At 40.7% G+C, this 20097-nt stretch overlaps 1 protein-coding gene across 1 annotated transcript in view; it reads left to right on the top strand.

The window, feature by feature from the left end:
• Window positions 1-20097, top strand: part of myo7ab (myosin VIIAb) — a 50744-nt gene that overhangs the window by 23720 nt on the left and 6927 nt on the right. Inside the window, exons 16-41 of the mRNA XM_051400930.1 lie at window positions 269-375; window positions 2273-2410; window positions 2661-2819; window positions 3631-3723; window positions 4912-5006; window positions 5112-5196; window positions 5353-5571; window positions 7639-7956; window positions 8587-8796; window positions 9122-9298; window positions 9391-9480; window positions 10116-10243; window positions 10700-10826; window positions 10915-11034; window positions 11580-11753; window positions 12361-12588; window positions 14432-14602; window positions 14689-14806; window positions 14902-15028; window positions 15744-15910; window positions 16013-16203; window positions 17124-17248; window positions 17362-17519; window positions 17773-17926; window positions 19674-19829; window positions 19915-20020. Coding sequence (XP_051256890.1) covers window positions 269-375; window positions 2273-2410; window positions 2661-2819; window positions 3631-3723; window positions 4912-5006; window positions 5112-5196; window positions 5353-5571; window positions 7639-7956; window positions 8587-8796; window positions 9122-9298; window positions 9391-9480; window positions 10116-10243; window positions 10700-10826; window positions 10915-11034; window positions 11580-11753; window positions 12361-12588; window positions 14432-14602; window positions 14689-14806; window positions 14902-15028; window positions 15744-15910; window positions 16013-16203; window positions 17124-17248; window positions 17362-17519; window positions 17773-17926; window positions 19674-19829; window positions 19915-20020 — 3941 coding nt within the window. The remainder of the gene's footprint in view (window positions 1-268; window positions 376-2272; window positions 2411-2660; window positions 2820-3630; window positions 3724-4911; window positions 5007-5111; window positions 5197-5352; window positions 5572-7638; window positions 7957-8586; window positions 8797-9121; window positions 9299-9390; window positions 9481-10115; window positions 10244-10699; window positions 10827-10914; window positions 11035-11579; window positions 11754-12360; window positions 12589-14431; window positions 14603-14688; window positions 14807-14901; window positions 15029-15743; window positions 15911-16012; window positions 16204-17123; window positions 17249-17361; window positions 17520-17772; window positions 17927-19673; window positions 19830-19914; window positions 20021-20097) is intronic.

Genomic DNA, 20097 nt, shown 5'->3' with positions numbered 1-20097 from the left:
TTCTAACCAAATATAACTAACTTTACTATTGTTAACAACAACAACAACATAAATTATTAGAAATATCAGCCGATAATTTATCATGCATCTCTAATTTTAGCCCCTCATTGTCCTGTATCGTCAAGAAAAACTACTGGAAATTGATTTCTTAAAGAGAGCGGGAACCCTGTCAGAGCTGTAGGATTCCACGTGTCCGCCCCGTAATGACTTCCTGTTAACGGCTCCTGTTTTCGTTTGTGTCTCTTCTATCTTCCTCCCCCCTTTTCAGGGTTCCTGGAGAAAAACCGCGACAGCCTCCACACCGACATCATCCAGCTCGTCCACTCGTCCAAGAACAAGTTCATCAAGCAGATCTTCCAGGCTGACGTCGCCATGGTGAGAGCAACAAATCCTGTAAATACCTTTTTTTTTTTTAGATTATCTTTTTATTCCTTGCATTAATATCTGTAATGGTGGACTAATATTTTTTGCCTCCATTATGACTTTTTTTTTTTTTAAGGTGTCTTCACGTGATAATGTCACCGGTGACTTTTGCCTCCCTTTTAGCTTTTGTCCTCGCGGTGTCTCGGCTTTTACTAACGGCAGACCCCCTTCCTCTCACTCTGCTGTCTCTTCTCTGTTTCCTCTGTCTTTTTCCCGCTGACATCAGTTTCTGTGTGGCTATCAGCAGCCCAGCACCCCCACTCCCAAGGTAATCAACGGCTTTTAGCAACACGTGTGTGTGTGTGTGTGTGTGTGCTCTTAAACTACTAAACCACGAATCCAGAATATCCTCAGTGTACCTGCAGATAGCAGCAATCCCCCTTTCCTCCTTTCCTTAAGCTCTTCTTTTTATCCTACAGGTGTGCAGTTTGTTGTAGCAGAAACCAGAGAGAAGTGTGTTTTATTTGATAAGATTTTAGCAAGTTAATGACGAATTAACCTGCAAACTCTCTGACGCTCAGTCCTCGTCCATCTCGTTATGTGAAGGCAAAAAAAAAAACCTTGTGTGGTTTCCGTAACGTTCAGAGGACAGAGGGGCTTTTTTTAGTCCTGTCAGGTTTTCTGTTTGGATTCACTGAGAGGATTACAGTGAGCTGTCAGAGATTTTGTTTTGTTTGTTTGTATGTGTGCAGTAGTAATCATCGTGTGTGTGTGTGTGTGTGTGTGTGTGTGTGTGTGTGTGTGTGTGTGTGTGTGTGTGTGTGTGTGTGTTTCACCACTTTATAGGACCAGTGTGTAGGATTTAGCATCTAGCGGTGACGTTTCGGATATGCAACTAACTGAACACCGCTCACGTTTGTATTTAACGACAGAGGCCGTGAAAACTTGCAAAAAAACACAAAATCTACAGCCAGAGTTTGGTTTGTCCATTCTGGGCTCCTGTAGGGTGCCATGTACATAAAAAACGTCTCATTCTAAGGTCAGAAAAACATAACAATTCTCATATTCAGGTGATTATACACTATAAAAACACACTTAGGGGCATTATATTCAATTTCTGCCAACAGATCCTCCTAAATGTTACACACTGGACCTTTAAAGCTGCAGTAACGTGTATAAAAATAACTTTTTTGTCATATTTGCTGAGACTTTCACTACATCCTGACACTACATGAGATAATCTGCGAAAATAAATGGCTCCTCTTTGTGCTCATATTGACTCTGAGCTTCAGTATTGATGTGATCAGTGATTGATTCTGTTTTTCACTAAACTCTAAGTGATCAGTCCTTTGCTGACTAAAGAGATGTGTTTTGTCTCGAGGTGTCTTTTAAAATCCTTTTTCAAACACATCCTAACCAGGAAAAGCCACAAACTAAGTAGCTTTCATCTGGTTTTAGTTACTTTGGTTGTTTGAGACCGGGCTGGTATGATTTAGCATTACTTTTAATTCCAATAACGGACAATTTCTGTTAATGTCACTATTGCTGATTGATGTGTAACCTGTCCTGTCTTAATACTTTTTAAAAAACTAAATATGAAGATGTTGCCTTGTTTTTATGTCTGGACAGTGGAGAGGACTTTTTTATACAGGTTTTGTGTTACGACTACAACTGGCAACAAATAATACATTTAACATTTTAATTGAAGCAACAAGATAAAATAATTTGTGGGTGAAAACAAAAAAGAAAGTGTTAAACTGTTGAGACTTAAGATGTAGTTTCAGTGTTTTGTAAGATGAGGAAGGAAACAAATTATTGTTAGCATGATGGAATTATAACTAGTCATCCTCTGACTCAATCACTGTATCTGGTATCTGGTTCTGGACACGTTTCCATTATTTGTTTGCAGGGCGTCGAGACGAGGAAGCGCTCTCCGACTCTGAGCAGTCAGTTCAAACGTTCCCTGGAGATGCTGATGAGGACGCTCAGTGTGTGTCAGCCGTTCTTCGTTCGCTGTATAAAACCCAACGAGCTCAAGAAACCTCTGGTGAGACAAAGTGTTATGTGTGTCTGCGTATTCTTCACTAAATACTTTTACCCTGTTTGTATGTCAGGTTTAAAGTGATCTTCCGTCCCTAAAATGTTTGTTATTACCGACCAGGAGCTACATGGTGGATCCTCTGAGTGCATTTCTGAATTGTCTGAATCAAACTACTTGTGATTTTATTGTCCCTGGAAAAAGTTGCCTGCTGTACCTTCCTAACCTCTGCTTTTAATGTTGCACATCTGTTTCTCAGTTATTCGACAGAGCGCTGTGTGTCCGTCAGCTGCGATACTCCGGCATGATGGAGACCATCAGGATCAGGCGGGCCGGTTATCCCATCAGATACACGTTTGCCGAGTTTGTGGAGCGTTACCGAGTCCTCATGCCTGGCATCAAACCTGCTCACATACAGGTCAAACACACAACCACTGCCATCTGTTACAGCTCTGTTATCTTCTTCAGTCCCGATTAAACCTGTTTAAAGTAACTAGATTAAAGGGTCAGTTCACCCAAACTACACAAACACATTATTTCTACTTAGCTCACTCAGATTTCTGCTGATGCCTCAATTAGTTTAAGTTGAGTAGAAGTTTATTTGTGTTGCTGAAACAACAAATAGTTGTTTTTCTATTTCTGTTCTATTCTGTTCTGTATGATAGAGCCAGGCTAACTGTTTCTACCTGCTTCCAGTCTTTATGCTAAGCTACAATAACTAACTCCTAACTCTAACTTAAGGAAACAAATAGAAAACGTAGGCTCGGTCTCACACCAATGTTGCTATGATTACTAACGAGAAAACTGAATTGAATTGAATTAAATTGAACGTATTCTCTGGCAGCTTTATGTTTATATGCCTGATGAGCAACTTTACAGTAATTATACTTGTGTTTAAACATGTCTGTGGTGATGCTTTAGCAGCTTTAAAATGCCAAAATAACATTTACTTTTGCTCTTAAAATAAGATATTCCTTGTTTTAAACCAGGGAATGGAAAATGGCACAACAGATTATTATTTATTTACAGATTAATTTAACTAGTGTCTGCCTTCAGATATCAGCCACGAAGCATCATTCACCTCTAATGTGTTGAAAACATGTTTGTTTTGATAAATCAGCTGATTGCGACATTTCTCATACACCATGCTGTTTGTGATGAGTGTCTGTATAACAGCCATTACTGGTCCAGGAGTCGTCACTTCTCTCTCTCTCTCTCTCTCCTTCCAGGAAGACCTACGAGGGACCTGCCGGCAGATAGTCCTGGCCCGGTTGGGGAAATACGACGACTGGCAGATCGGAAAGACCAAGATTTTCCTAAAGGTTGTTTTTTTTTCTTTGTGTGTGTAAAAGTTAGCCTGCTGAGTCCTGGAGGTTTTGAGTTGTTTTAGGTGTTACTGCAGCCTCCTGGCTCTGAATCCCTGTCGGTGCTCTTTGTACTGAGCCACAGGAAGGCCAAAGGAAATGGAAACGTGTATCCAAGAGTTCACATACTTTGGTCTGATCCAAATTCATTTTTGGTGCTATTTATTGACAGTTAAAAGACGTTATTCTATATTTCTGTCATCAGATCCAATGAAAAGAACAAATACCAGAGTGTTAGTCTGTCTCTTAAAACTTAAAACAGCTTCCGTCCTTCTGCTGTGGCTCCCAGTCCCAATTTCAGTCATTATTACTGGAGATGTAAAGCTTTAAAAACAGGTTGTGAACATCAGTGTGCAGCTTATCCAAGTGTCATGTAGAAACTTGAAGCTGGTAGTGCACAAACACTGAGACTGGACTTTACAGTGAAGTATGGGGACATGAACAAAATCTGCATAATTATAGATTCTGTATGATGATTTTTAATGAGGTAGAAGGAAGTAGACTGTGACTTTTTAAGGAACAGATTATTTGTACATGTTGTAATCTGTCTAGAGGGGATCTTTAAAAGATTTGAACACAGTGCCTTAAGGTCAGAGAGCCACCTTAAGACCTTTAGTTTAGTTTAGTTTAGTTTAGTTTAGTTTATTTATTTAGCCAAAAAAGGCTTCTGAAGATACTTCCCCTTTTTAAATATATTCATACTTTAAAAAGAGGAAAACAGAGGATTGTGTAATAAAAACATTCAAGCAACTGAAATACAATATTGATAGAAATGTTACCAGATTAACACGTTATCTTCGCTAATTAAAGGCCTTTTTTAGATGTTTTTTGAATAAACATAATGTAGATATTGACTGTAGTGATGGAAGAAGATTGTTCCAATCAGATGGTTGTCTGTATTTTAATGAATATTGATTAAGGGAAATCCAACAATATGGAAAATTAAAGTGTCCTTAGAGTGTCTTGTAGAACTTCTGGAAGGTGCTAAACAAGTTAGGACCCATTTCTGTTCATATTGTGCTTTAGTGGTGCATGTTACTAATCACATTTGTAAGTAATCAAATTGATATATATATATATATATATATATATATATATATATATCCTCCTCTTTACCTCTTTTATTGGCTGCTTGTTTCCCACCAGGATCACCACGACATGCAGCTGGAGATCGAGAGGGACAAGGCCATTACTGACAAGGTCATCCTCATCCAGAAGGCTGTGCGTGGACTTAAAGAGAGGTAAAGAATTCTACACGTTAAATATAATTTAATAATGATCGCTTTCAGGACGTCAGGGGCTGTTTTGAGTTTGTGAGTTTGCTCCTTTCTGTCTCCTCTTTGTAGGACTAACTTCCTCAGACTGAAGAGTGCTGTGATTGTTATCCAGAAGGCCTGGAGAGGTTATCGATGCAGGAAGAATTACCAAATTGTGAGTCCTTTTTACACCTTTTAATGCATCGTTTTTCATTTAAATATGCATGTTTTACCCATTAAATTCCCTTTGTGATGTTAATATGAGCACCACAAGTAGAATTAATAATCTAATATCACCTTTAAAAACACTTTCTCTTTCTCTCTCCTGCAGATGCAGTCTGGCTTCTTGCGCCTGCAGGCTGTCTACAGGTCGAGGAAGCACTACAGAAGCTACCGGACGACTCGCCTCCGCGTTACTCTCATGCAAGCCCGTTGCCGCGGCTTCCTAATCCGGCAGACATTTTGGCGCCGTCTCCGTGCTGTGTTGACCCTTCAGGCCTACACCAGGGGCATGATAGCCAGACGCCTCTGCCAGAGGCTCAGGGCAGAGGTAAACAGTCATTATATTTACTACTGCTACATTTGTCGTGTTGCTGACGTGCCAGAGAGACATGGCCATTGGTGTTAATGGCAGTAAGGGAAAGAGACTGTGTCACGTATCTGAGTGGGCTAAAAGAAACTGTAAAGCCTTATTATATCTGTTCATTGAATGCCGTGATTCGATACTGTAGGAGGTTTTGTGGAATATCCTCATCACTACTGTTTTAAACCTTAAAAACAATAGTTTGACATTTTGTTTTTCTGCTGAGAGAAGTTCAATGCCGCTCTCATATCTGTATGAAGCTACGGATGTTTAGCTTAGACTTGAAACAGGAGCACAACAGCTAGCCTGGCTCTCTCCAATGGTAAAAAAAGATCTCTGATTACACCGAAATCCCACCAGGCGCGGCTTTATGACTCCCACCGAGAGCATTTCAGAGCGTCTTGCCTGCCCGATGCTGTTGACTTGTGTGTTTTATCCTTAAAAGGGATACAAAGCGGCGTGTTTCTCCTCTTCCAACACGTACTTCTTGTCGTCCCTGGTAGGGTTGGGCGATGCGTTAACATTTTCCAACAAACATCCGTCCAACAATCACCGATTGGCGATTTAGTCATATATATCCAGTAGTTGCAGCGAGTTTACTGTGTACAACACGCTCTAATAGCTTTAATAAACACAATAAACACACAAAATGTTGAGAAAGGAAAAGAAAAACACCAGTTTTTCCACATTGAATCTAAAACTACAACTGTACACCTTCTTAGTATGTGAAGTTTCTCTCTTATAACAGACTAAGACCTTAAGTTAAGTGATCTTAAAACATAGTTCATTCAAACTCGACAGAAACTCTCAACTCAAACAGAGTTAGACCTGAAAATATTCTGTCTCTACCCGCCTCAGGCCTCTCTTCTCCGGTCCAGCTCTTGGTTGGAGCCTCTGTGAATCACCGTCTAACTGTATTCCCTGTCGTCAGGGACCATTAAATGAGCAAAAACTGGCCCAAAAATCTGCTAAAATAAACAACCAGCGATGGTCGATACATTCGTCCAGTGGTGTCAGATCCCGTTCTGACCTGCCTCTGAGTGACTGATTTCTAGCCTGGTGCCACGATGATAAATTCAGAGTCGGTACGGGGTATTTTATTCTGAAAATCTCACTGATTCTCAATGCCATTTCTGTGTCAGACTTCCTGCTAATGCAATGTGCTGCTTAGTGCCGATGGGTCATGGTCTGGTGGATTGTGTTTTAATCCATATAAATAAGATGTGATTTATGACCTTGTTGAACTCACTAGAAAAAACGCACACGTGGCCGATCAACCACTGTGTATAACGAACTGATATCAGTAACAATTTTATAAAAAGAGACCTGTGATCTTAGCCTAAAATATGTCACCATAAAACCTTCTTTTATACATTTTACTATAAACCTGGTTTGGATGTTTGTTTGTGAAATATTTGAAATGTTTGTGAGCTTTTAAGCATGCTTTATTTATTTTTTTTATCTGCTTCTGTTGCACATTTCTTTCTCTCTTCTTTGTCCTGAAAGATGTTGAATAAATTATTTGTTTTGGTGAATGTTTGTTTAATCTCAGTTTGTCATCAACTTGGTATAAACAGCTTCTTGTAGAGCTATGAAATAATATATCCTGAGCAATGCCGCGGCTCCAGTGACCCCGACAAGGAGGAAGTTAAGTGGGTGAGCTCTTTGTGGGGGCCGAGCAGCTCGAGTCCGGACCAGAGCTGCTGTTACATTGGTTGCTTGTCATGTTAGCGTGTAGAAGTTTAGATTTATTCTGCTGTAGCATTAACTGGAAGCCCCCTTTAAAACACTGAATAGCGATACAAAGTTTTGTATTTTGTGCGCAGCTTTTAAAGAATAGTTTATATTCTTTGTTGTGCATTTCTTAGAATTACAATAAGAAAAATCTGTTTCCCTTCAGTTCCTCTGCTCTAGTTTGTTTAACCAGTCAAAAGCTGGGATAAAAAAATAAAATGCTAACCAGTATCACACCCTACCTGCCTCTTGTGAACCCTTTTCCCACCCTCTGTTTTCCTCCCTCACCTCCCCTCACAGCTGCAGCATCGCCAGGAAGCCGAGCGCCAGCGCCTGGCCGAGGAGGAGCAGCTGCGAAACCAGATGACGGCTCGGCGGGCCAAGGTGGAGGCCGAGAGGAAACACCAGGAGAGGCTCATCCAACTGGCCCAGCAGCAGGAGGAGAGGGAGAGGGAGGAGAAGGAGGAGGCGAGGAGGAAGAAGGAGCTACTGGAGCAGATGGAGAGGGAGAAGGAGCAGCCCGTGGATCACTCGGATATGGTCGACCGCATGTTTGGTTTCCTGGGGAACTCGGGGCCGTTGCCCAACCAGGACGGACGAGCACCAGCTGGGTTTGAAGTATGTGTTTGTTCTTGTAAAAATGTAATTTAATTTTAAGCCACGTTAGCAGAATGTTTTTAGGGGTGAGGCAGCATGAGTTTGTATTTTTTAGTTAAATGTTTATTAAATATTGGATGGATACATTATAAATTGTATGATTTTTCGTGATCCTTTAACTTTAATAATAATAATAATAAGCTATATTTATTTGGCACTTTTCTTAACAATGTTACAAAGTGCTGCACAAAGGGAAAAACATTACCATTTAGCTCAAAGCACAGCAGTACAGAGCTGCTAACGAGGCTAAAGCCAGTTTAATGCATTTTAATTTCGTAACATGAGAGAAAAGTTTCCACGCGAGCCGCCACGTTGGTTCGGTTTCCTTCCCGAGAAGCAGCTGCAACCAGAGGTGTTTGCGTGGTTAAACGTGGATGTTGCCTTTTGTGAAGCATCCAACGTCTAAAAATGCTACCTTTAGTCCTTTTTTTGGCCACTTGGGGGCAGACGAGCTCCACAACAACCTGACAGACACATATCCCTGACATATCATCACTGTGTGGATGTCTCCATCAACTGTCTTTAGCTGCTAGATTCATTAATTTGATGTATTTCTTGTATCTGTGTGTTATTTTTTTCCCCGCCGCTCAGGACTTGGAGAACACTCCTCACGGCGAGGAAGCCGAAGAGGAGGTGATGAACGAAGCTCCGCCGTTACCTGACGAGGAAGATGAGGATTTGTCCGAGTACAAGTTCTCTAAGTTTGCAGCCACTTACTTCCAGGGCGTTTCCACTCACACGTACATCAGACGACCTCTAAAACAACCTCTGCTGTTTCATGAGGACGAAGGAGACCAGCTGGTGAGACAAACTTTGGACTCTGTGTTGTGGTGGGTGCCGGTCGTTTGTAGATGTTAGCGGACTCCATTTATATTGCGGAGAGCGGGCATTATTGTCACATCCTTTGAATTTTACCCTACATAGAAACATATATTAATCAATCCACAGGCAACCGAGGAATTCTGGATTAGATTTTTTAAGTTATGTTACAATCTGTTTATTCAGTGGCAATAAAAAATTATAAATGAATAAAAATAATAAGGAAAAATGCTTGAATCTTATTGAACCTTAAGCTAAGAAAACATGTTGTAACTGACTAATTTAAACGTCCTGTCTCGTCCTCCAGGCTGCGTTAGCCGTGTGGATCACAGTGTTGAGGTTCATGGGAGACCTCCCGGAGCCAAAATGCCAGCTGGTCATCAACGACGGCAGCGAGAAGATCCCGGTCATGACCAAGATCTACGAAACCCTCGGCAAGAGGACCTACAAGAGGGAGCTGCAGGAACTGCAGGTGGAGGGAGAGGTGAGACGATGCTGAAGGGGTCAGATCGTTGCTCAGATCTGTTAATTAACAAACCAATTAACGTCATTGTTGCTCCGTGTTTGTGTCTACAGAACAGCTCCATAGAAAGCCAGAAGAGGAACAGCGTCAGACATAAACTTGTGTCTCTCACCCTGAAGAGGAAATCAAAGATCACTGAGGAGGTGAGACTCAAACCTTCTTTTGACGTTATCACCATCTCCCCATATCTCGTCTTTTCCTGTCAGGCTACGAGTTTCAAACTGGTTTATACCTTTTTATTAAAGAACCACATATTTTCTAACGCACTGATGATTTAACCACAAGCGTCTCCAGGCCAAGCCGTAGAAGTGCTTCAGCTGCGAGTCACCTAACGTTGTCTATGGGGGAAATTAATGTGGTTTATACTTCCTAAACCAGGGACGCCTTAAATCAAACCTCCCACTTTGCACCGCTGCCACCTTTTAACAACATTTGGGCATCATGAATATTGTTTGTACTTGTGTGGAGTCAGATCACAGTCCTCCCGTCGTCACCTCTCTGTCTTTATATTGCTCTTTTTTAAACTATTTGGGAACTTTTTGATATTAAGCTTAATAAACATCACAATAATTAACCACTTCTGAACCTTTTTAGCCCCAATATCAGAACCTCTCGTCCTAATATTTAATTTTTGGGGTTCAACCCTGCAACCCTGTAGTTCCTGAACCATCAGAAAGTATTACTGCAAAGATTGCTGGTTAACAACCGGTTTAAAATTAATCCAGTTTACAAAATAAAGTTACAGATGTGGATGACACCTGGTTGATGTGTGTTGCAGGTCACCAGGCGGTTGACAGAGGTTGACTACGGGCTCCAGGGCAACAGCATGCTGGAGGACCGACCCACCTCCAACCTGGAGAAACTTCACTTCATCATCGGCAACGGCATCTTACGGCCCGCTCTCAGGTGACCTACAAAGTGCAGTTTTAGTTCCTGAACTTCCTTTAATGTCAACACAAAGTCCAGTCTAGTTTATCTAGAGCGCTCTGGGTTCAGTCAGTTATAAACTCTTTAAAGATTTCCTGAGGATGGAGCTAAAGAAAAGGACTTGAGGCGGGAACTAGAAGAAAGTATAATAATCTGTGGAGCATGAATGTGTGGACTAAATACAATAACAATTTACCTGTTAGATTTTTATATTTGCTATTGATAAGATCTTTACCTTTAAACAAATTGCCAATTTTCCCCCAGTAAATCACAGTAATATGGCTGTCAGTTGTGACGTCACTTGAGTCAGCATCGGTTTCTACCCTGTAGCCTTGTAAAACTTAAAAATAAAACCCAGTTTTATCACCAAAATATCATTTTTCTTCTGTGTTTTGATCTGGTTTTGTTCAGCTGTTGTTTTTTTTTCCGTCTCAGGGATGAAATCTACTGTCAGATCTGCAAACAGCTCACTCAGAATCCGTCCAAGAGCAGCCACGCCCGCGGGTGGATCCTGCTGTCGCTCTGCGTCGGCTGCTTCGCCCCCTCGGAGAAGTTCGTCAAAGTAAGAAAACCCTCTGATCAAAGCTTTGATGAACTTTAATGATTTATTTTATGTATTTACCCTTCCTCCTGTTTCCCTCTGTTGTCAGTATTTAAGGACATTTCTAATCAACGGTCCCCCTGGTTATGCTCCATATTGCGAGGAAAGGTTGAGGAGGACATTTGTCAACCGCACAAGAACCCAGCCGCCGTCTTGGTTGGAATTACAGGTACTGAACATTAAAAGCAGCGGTGGATTCGGTTCCTTCAAGTGTTATAAAATGTCACTTTTTGTCAGGAGACATTATCCTACAAACTAAAAGTATTTAAGTGGAGGATTTTTGTGGATTTTAGCAAAAAAAACTTTAATTATTTGTAATCAGTTGGATCCATTCATGCATTTGCTGCTGCTTATTTCTCATTAGGTTTATTAAATACTTCAGAAATTATTGTTAGGTACTGAAACAGATACTAAATTTAATTCTGTGAGATATTTAAACATCTTGAAAAATCTTAAATTTAACTACTGGACCTGTAGAAAGTCTGGGCTGCTCAGGTGTGAATAAAGGTGTCCCTCTGGCGTCCACTAGTTTATATTAGAAGGTAGTGATTTAAAAAGGCTTTAATATCTGTCTTTAAAATAGCTTTGCAAGTCTTTATCAGGGCGAAAACAAACATAAAAAAGGAAAATGTCATGCGTCTTCTTGCCTGGATGAACTGAAAACTGTAATATTAAGAGGTTTCATTTCTCTGTTTGTCTCTGAATCTTTTTCAGGCCACTAAATCTAAGAAGCCGATCATGCTTCCGGTAACATTCATGGACGGCACCACCAAGACTCTCCTGGCGGACTCGGCCACCACCGCCAGTGAGCTCTGCAACGCTCTAGCGGACAAGATCAACCTGAGAGATCGCTTCGGCTTCTCGCTGTACATCGCCCTGTTCGACAAGGTGAAGATACGTTTACTACGACGCACACAGAGGTTGTACTGGAAGCTTAGGGCTGCACCTCTTTTTCTGGGGTACTTGCAGATACCGAGTACCAATTAAATATTACAGAAATTATTGTTAAATAGTTGAGACGGTCTGAAAAAGATATGATATAATAAATAATTCTAGGCGATCTTCTTTCATATATTTGCTGGTATCATGAAACTGATATTACATTGACCATTGACCTCCGACCTCAAGATATCTGAATTAAAATGAGTTTCATGGGCACCAACAAGTCTCCCCTTTGCAGACATGCCCACTTTATACTAATCACATGCAGTTTAGGGTCAAAAACCATGTGCATGTGTTATTTTCGCCTAGTTTATTTTAATATTTCTGCACACTTGGGTCCTTAAACAGTGTTGGAATTCCATAAATTGGGAATAACTGGAAAGTTGAGACACAAACTTCACCCCAGTCAAAAAAGTCTCATTAAAAAAAAAGTCTCTAAAAACAGATGTTCTTCACTTCCTGACTGAAACTAACTAAATGTTGCTGCTGACATTGTTTCTCCTCCTCAACCTACAAGAGGTTACGTAACGTCTGCGTCTCTGTTTTCGCTCAGGTGTCGTCGCTGGGCAGCGGGAGCGACCACGTCATGGACGCCGTCTCCCAGTGCGAGCAGTACGCGAAGGAGCAGGGCGCCCAGGAGAGGAACGCCCCCTGGAGGTTGTTCTTCAGGAAGGAGATCTTCAACCCCTGGCACAACCCCGCCGAGGACTACGTCGCCACGAACCTCATCTACCAGCAGATCGTCCGAGGGGTGAAATTCGGAGAGTACCGCTGCGAGAGGGTGAGCGGCTTTGTTTTGTAGTTTATTGATTGTGCTCCCCCTCGTTCAGTGACACACATTAAGAGCCAGCTGCAGATTAAGACTAAAGATTAAGGCATTGGTGTGTAAGTCACACTCTCGAGTTAGAGATCAATAAAGCCTCCAAACAAAGTTCCCAATAAAAGGTGAACACAGAAACTGAAGGCTTCCTAAAAAGGTTTGAAACTACAAAAACATATTTTTGTTCTTTTATTTTCAGTCATTTAAGTTTTTGAAGGAAGAGGACTGCACACAGACTTTGTTCTTTTCATAGATTTAATAATAATAAACTTTATTTATCAGGCACATTTCTGAACTGAGAAAATGCTTTACAAAAAGCACTAAAACCATGAAAAATGAGAATAAGGCCAAAGGACATATACGCACAGAGAACGTCAAGACAATGAATAACATCAAATAAATAGAAAAAACAATTATTTCACCTTCATCAGAGGCCAAACAAAACTTAAAAAACACTTTCAAACATCACACAATTCTTCCTATCGGGTATTTGTATCAATAAGTAATCATCTGTATTGTTACTGTCTTTACTTTACACATCACGGAGCCATTTTGTGGTTAAATGAACACAAATCAGCCAAAAGAACAAACAATAAAACAAACTCCAGCATCGTTTCCAAACATATTCTATCAAATCTAAATAATAAAAATTAAAACTTTGTAAGAAAAACACCTCAAGTGTTGCTCTCCACTCTGCCCCATGTGATGTTTCAGTACCTTGAAAGCAACAGTTTCTCTACAGGGAAACAACAACAGGTGACACAGATGATGGCCTGATTACTGAATGATGCCATTACCCAATAGGATGCTGTTGGCTTTAATTCAGTTAAATCCTCTCTGAATAAAGAAGTCTGTGTTTGTCTTCGAGTGGGAGCTACGAGGTCACCGACACCAGCGTAAATTAGAAGGTTGAGGTGCTTCTTTATTCATAGTTTAACTCCTGTTATCCCCATAAAATCTGATATTTGTTGCTGTTGGATTAAAGAAAACATCCACATTATGACACGAGGGTGATCTGGTTTAAGAGGACAAACGTTAAAATCAGTGAGAATTATTGTCAACGAGCCACAATTATAAAATATATAGACTCTTGTTACTGAAACTGTGCAGCAGCCGTACTTTACAGCTTTGTTTTAATTAGTAAATTAATGACTGTTAAAGACTGTTTTAATTGACCTGTTGTATAAAACTGTAAATCCAAATAAAGAGGAACTGGAACTTGGCCATTTGTTGGACGATATATTGTCCCAGAAATACTTGTGGAAAATTATATATATTGTAATTTTAAGGCTATTTTGTGCCACTGATATAATCCTAATAAAATATTATAATAATGCAAAATATAAGTTTATATTTGGGCTTATAGTGGAGGAGTAAAAGGAGACAGTTTAATACTATTTATTATATGTTACACCTTCCTTTTTCAAGCCTATACAATTTATTTAAATTAATTTAATTTCCGTTCAAACATGTTATGTCTCTACTGTTGCTGTCTTGGTTTTTTTTTGCCTTTATTTTCCATGTGTTTGATATTAATGCTATAATTGTATTTTATTCCAGTGGTGCACATATTAGATCATATACTTGTTACAGTTTTTGGAAAATCATAATTAAATAATAAAAATAATGAGGTCATGTCCATATTTTGTACAATAAGTCAGTAATTGAATTACTGTAACAGATTAAACCCAGAATAATTGGTTCATTTTGTCCACTTTTGTTATGAAATGCTCTCCAACGGTCTGTAAAGAAGAGACGTTGGTTGTGTTTACTCATGTCCTTTGTCTGTCTGTCTGTCCTGAAGGAGGAGGACCTGGCGGAGCTGGCCTCTCAGCAGTACTACGTGGATTACGGCTGCGAGATCCTCCAAGATCGCCTGCTCAGCCTCATCCCGTCCTACATCCCCGACAGAGAAATCACCTCAACGAAGACTGCGGAGAAATGGGTTCAGCTCATCGTCAGCGCCCATAAAAAGGTGCAGTTGTCGCCACAGCCGACGCTTCTTCGTCTGCTGCTGCTTTCTGTGCGACAGTAACTTAACTTATAACTGACCCTTTGCAGGGATTGCACACTAAAAGGAGGCTGAACACACAGAAGGTGAAGGAGGACGTGGTGGATTTTGCTCGTTTAAAGTGGCCTTTGCTCTTCTCGCGCTTCTACGAGGCCTTCAAATTCTCAGGTTGGAAGCACGAGAGCAGAAAACATTCTGTACACATTAAACAACGTCTTACTGCTGTAGGTGTTTTCATGGATACGACTCTTGTCTGTGCACAGGACCTAGTCTGCCCAAGAATGACGTGATCGTGGCGGTGAACTGGACCGGGGTTTACTTTGTGGACGAACAGGAGCAGGTCCTTCTGGAGCTCTCGTTCCCAGAGATCACGGCTGTGTCCAGTAGCAGGTACGGTAACACCAGAATGCCCAATGTGCACAGGACGAGTATCACCAGGTGAATCAGAAATTTCCACCCACGTCTGTGTTTTACTCGAATTTACTGATATTATCCCTCCTTAATTAATGGAGTTAATGAAGCTACCGCTGCTGTGCCAGAATGTGTGAATGTTTCTCAGTTTAAAGACGGACTCACGGTTTCTGCTGCTGTTTGATGCTACAGGTATTTAATAAAGAAGCAAACAGGACATCAGGACTGATGTTTCGTCCCAGATACAGTCAGACATATTAATCGCTGTATTACGATGGACATTTCAGTAGATTATGTTCTAGATGTGATAATATAGAAAAGTAAAAGAAGAAAAATACTTCTAAAACCTCACAAAGTCTCTAAAATCTTCATTATGGACCCATTTCAAAATCTTTGTCTGATATCTCATAATACATCCATGACCTGCATTTCTCCGCCTTCCCCCTGCTGCTCCACGTTTGATACCTTGCAAAGATAAAAAAAAAATACAACCCCCAAATCACAACTCTCTGTATTTGCACGCTGTGTAAAAGTGCATCATATTATCTGAATAATGTGCCCTTTAACCAGCAGGAACACACTGTTGATGGCTGTTGACATGATGATATTTGTGCCAGGTGTAAGATACAAAAGTATACTGACGGGCAAAACTGAAGCACTTGAACTGGTTTAATTAAACTTTGATCTTCCAGAGGGGGAAACTCCAGGGCCAGAGTTTTACTTTGGCCACCATCAAAGGAGACGAGTACACGTTCACCTCCAACAACGCAGAGGACATCCGCGATCTGGTGGTCGCCTTCCTCGAGGGTCTGAGGAAGAAGTCCAAGTATGCGGTGGGACTTCTGGACTGTCCCAATCCTGGTAAGAAACTGTGGTTCCAAAAAAAAAAAAAAGAAAGCTTTGGTAAACTCTCCTGTTCTTCTCTTTTTAAAATATATCATATATTTAATCTTCGACTCGCAGCGGGGGCAGACTCCACCTTCCTCAGCTTCTCCAAGGGCGATCTGATCATCCTGGACGAGCACGATGGCGAGCACGTGATGAACTCTGGCTGGGCTCACGGCGTCAACGACAGGACCAAACAGAGGGGCGACTTCCCCGCCGACTGCGTCTACGTGCTGCCCACCATCACCCGACCGCAGTACGACTTAGTGGTGAGTGAGCGGGGCAGACTAACTCCTGGTATTTAACACTTTTTCATATTGGTTGTGAGCTTAGAGCCACATACAGCGCCGAAACATCAACATTAATGGGATATTACCGGATTAATTTAACAATCTAACTGCTATAAACCAGATATCTGCCTCTCCTGTCACACTTCAGCCGTCCAAAACACATTAAATAAGTAAATCCCTCGTGGTTTTACATCGTATCATAAAATCTGATGTGAGTCAGACAGAAATCAGGTTCACAGACGAGTTAAATTAAAGTCTTATTAACATTATGTTTAGTCACGTTTGCCAACTTTCAAAGTTATAGGAACTAGAGGGATGTAAGAAATGTACCGTTACCTGAATAAAATTTCAAATTTCTCTGAGTTTGAACATTGTTGGAAATATTTGGGATAATAAAAGTACAAAACTCAACAAAATATATAACATTTAGACATTTTAATGCAGAAATGTAACTTATTATACCTTTTTAAAGGTCCAGTGTGTAACATTTAGGAGGATCTATTGAATATAATGTGTTTTCATTAGTGTTTAATCACCTGAATATAAGAATCATTGTGTTTTAGTCTTTTCAATCTTTTACATTTTAAATCAGAATAACAAGCAGCATCATCATTTTCATTAATTAATGAGCTTTAGAGGTGCTGGTAGGTGCTAGCTGTTTCCCCCTGCTTCCACCATTTATGTTAAGTTAGGCTAACAACCTCCTGACTCCAGCTTCATACTTTGATATAAATTCAATCTTATAATCTCACTCTCGGTGAGAAAGTGTGTTTCCTCAAATGCCTCGTTTAATGTCCTTCAATACATTTCTAAATATCTGTATAATGATATTTTTAAGGAGATTTCTGTCTTTGATTGTAGTTTTATAACATTGTTTCTTCACTCTTTCTCCCTCTCAGGCTCTGGTGACTATGACTCCCGATCAGAGGCGAGAGTCCATCAGTTTGTCCCAAATTGCCCTTTCTGACACAGAGGATAAAACTAAAGCCTACACGCTGGAGGAGTTCTCCTACGACTACTTCCGGTCTGTTAATCCTTTACTGATATATAAAGTGTATTGTTAATCTCCAGCATGTGTGTTTCCTCATTTACAACCTCCTCTTTCTCCTCCTCCTCCTCCTCCCGTGTGTTTTCCAGGCCTCCTCCTAAGAGCACTCTGAGCAGGGTGATGATCTCTAAGTCCCGGGGGAAGGAGCGTCTGTGGAGCTGCACCAGGGAGCCCCTTAAACAGCCGCTGCTGAAGAAGGTCCTGGCCCATGAGGAGCTCTCCCAGGAGGCCTGCCTGGCCTTCTTGGATATCCTTTAGTGGAGGGCGTGTGTGGTTGTGTACAATATGTCTGTTAAATGTCAGTCAGTGAGTGAATTATGTGTATATATAACCTTTAAGTACACATTTTAGGTAGCTGTACTATACCTGAGTATTTTATTTTGCTTCCATATTTCACTTTTTACTATAAAATATGTTTTATTCGTAGTAAAATATTTCCTGTAGCTGCCCACCTCTCTGTTGATGTGTTAGTGGTTGGCGTTCCTTGACCCCGGCTGTACCCGTGATGAAGTATATGGGCGACTACCCGTCCAAACGGGTGCGTTCGGTCAACGAGCTCACAGATCAGATCTTCGAAGGAGCGCTGAAGGCCGAGCCGCTCAAAGACGAGATCTTCTGTCTGATTCTCAAACAGATCACTGATAATCACATCAAGTATGACTGAAACACAGACACACACACACACACACACACACACACACACACACACACACGCTTCAAGATTGTCGACAACATGGTGGAGAAAGTTTAGTTTTTCTTAAATGGATTTTATTTTGAAATAGAAAACATGTGCAGGGTTCCCAAGTATCCTGGATAACCTGGAAATGGATTAAAATGGCCAAATATCCTGGAACTTTTTTTTATTGTATTTTAGCCTCTCACTGAGATTACCTAAACCTGGTTGCGTATGTTGTTTGAAACTCGACTGTTTATAAGTCAAGAAAAAAAACCTCCTTGGAAAGCGATTTCTTAAACAGAGTGGGAACCCTGATGTGCCTTTAGCAGCTAGAGTCAGATATTCCCCTCTTGGGTTGGCAGAGACCAAAAACAGATTAAAGAGAGTGAATATTGGACAGAAACACGACTCCTAATGTGGAAGAAAGCTCATTGTATCCACTTAAAATGTCTCTGCTGCCCCCAAGTGGCTAAAAATATATATTATTGCTTTGTGTACGCTGACATTGTCGAGTTGAAGAAAGACAAACTATTGTCACCAAGTCTGAGGCTGTAACACAGTCCTCAATAGGGACCCCTTTTATATCATTTAGTAAACAAAGTGACATATATTATATTAAAAACTGTACAATGATTCTAAACAGTGAACTCAGTAACTGCAAATAAGTTTGTGTAAAACTGGTCATTTGGATGACTTTTTTCCTATTTAGGGAACCTTTTAACTAATTTTCTGACTTTATTATGTATTTTTGTCTCATTTTTAGCAATCATAAAGATTTAAAAGTAGTGCTGTCAAACGATTAAAATATTTAATAGCAATTAATCACATTAATGTCATAGTTAACTCGCAATTAATTGATTGATTTCTTTTTGTCCCGTTATTTTTTCTCATTTTAATGCTCTTATCAACATGGAAAAGTGGATCGGCTTGCTTTGTGCAAATGTTGTTTTTATTGAAAACAACATCGGCATATACTGTAGTGTTCAATTTCACACTAACATTCTCACTTGGAGCAAATAATCTCTCACACAATGTAACACTGTCCATCAATAAAAGGGTGAAAAAAATACTTTGTCACACAAACAGCCCCTTCAACAGCCCTTTCTAAGGGATCAAAACAGGGCGATCCAAAATAAAATTACAAATTGCACATGTAAGGTAAATTAGGACTCAGCCTATAGTGCAGTTAAACCATGGCTTAATACCTCTCTCAAGTTTGCTACTGCTCTTTATTCACCAGAGGCTCAACCCAGCCTCTTATTTCAGAAAGAATGAACCAATAAAAGGTAAGCCTACTACTTCTTTCCATTTCGGCGTCTCGTGCTCTCCATCCACTCAAAACGTAACGTCTACTACTCTTAAACAAGTGTGTGCGGCGTGCCTGTGGTTTTGTTTCCGGTCTAGCTAGATCTGGTGTGGTGTTGTAGTTTTTCTAACGTTACTATTGTTGGTGTTTAATTGACGCCGTTAAAATGGGTTTGCGTTAACGCCGTTAACAACGCGTTAAACTGACAGCACTATTTAAAAGGCTTATTTTTTTGACAAATTCAGTGTTTTCTTGCCTCTGACTTTGTTCAATGAATCAATTTACTTTTCTTCACAGAAGTGAATGAAAAGATGAGATACGTTTTCTGACACTTTAAAACTGCGACAACCTCCCGACCCCCAGGTTGGGAGCCACTGCTGTAACTTTAACATTTCCCTCCTTTGTGTGTGTGTGTGTAGGTACAGTGAGGAGAAGGGCTGGGAGCTGCTGTGGCTCTGCACTGGTTTGTTTCCTCCCAGTAACATCCTGCTGCCTCACGTCCAGAAGTTCCTCCAGGCCAAGAAACACTATCCGCTGGCTCCAGACTGCATGCAGCGGCTACAGAAAGCCTTACGGTAACACACACACACACACACTCTTTCCTCTGATCAGAGTTCAGTTTACTTTTATTTAATCTCCTCTCTCTGTTATTTGTTGTAGAAATGGATCCAGGAAGTATCCTCCTCACCTGGTGGAGGTAGAGGCCATCCAGCACAAGACAACTCAGATCTTCCACAAAGTTTACTTCCCCGACGACTCGGACGAGGTCGGTGACGACTAAGAATCCAAATATATATTTATATAATCTATAATAGCATCCTTGTTGTAGACCAGTAGTTTATG

This window comes from Dicentrarchus labrax, unplaced genomic scaffold (genome assembly GCF_905237075.1).
Source record: "Dicentrarchus labrax unplaced genomic scaffold, dlabrax2021, whole genome shotgun sequence".
In the NCBI taxonomy this organism is placed as follows: domain Eukaryota; kingdom Metazoa; phylum Chordata; class Actinopteri; family Moronidae; genus Dicentrarchus; species Dicentrarchus labrax.
Note: the sequence above shows the minus strand (reverse complement) of the source record. Positions and strands in the feature narration are given on the sequence as shown.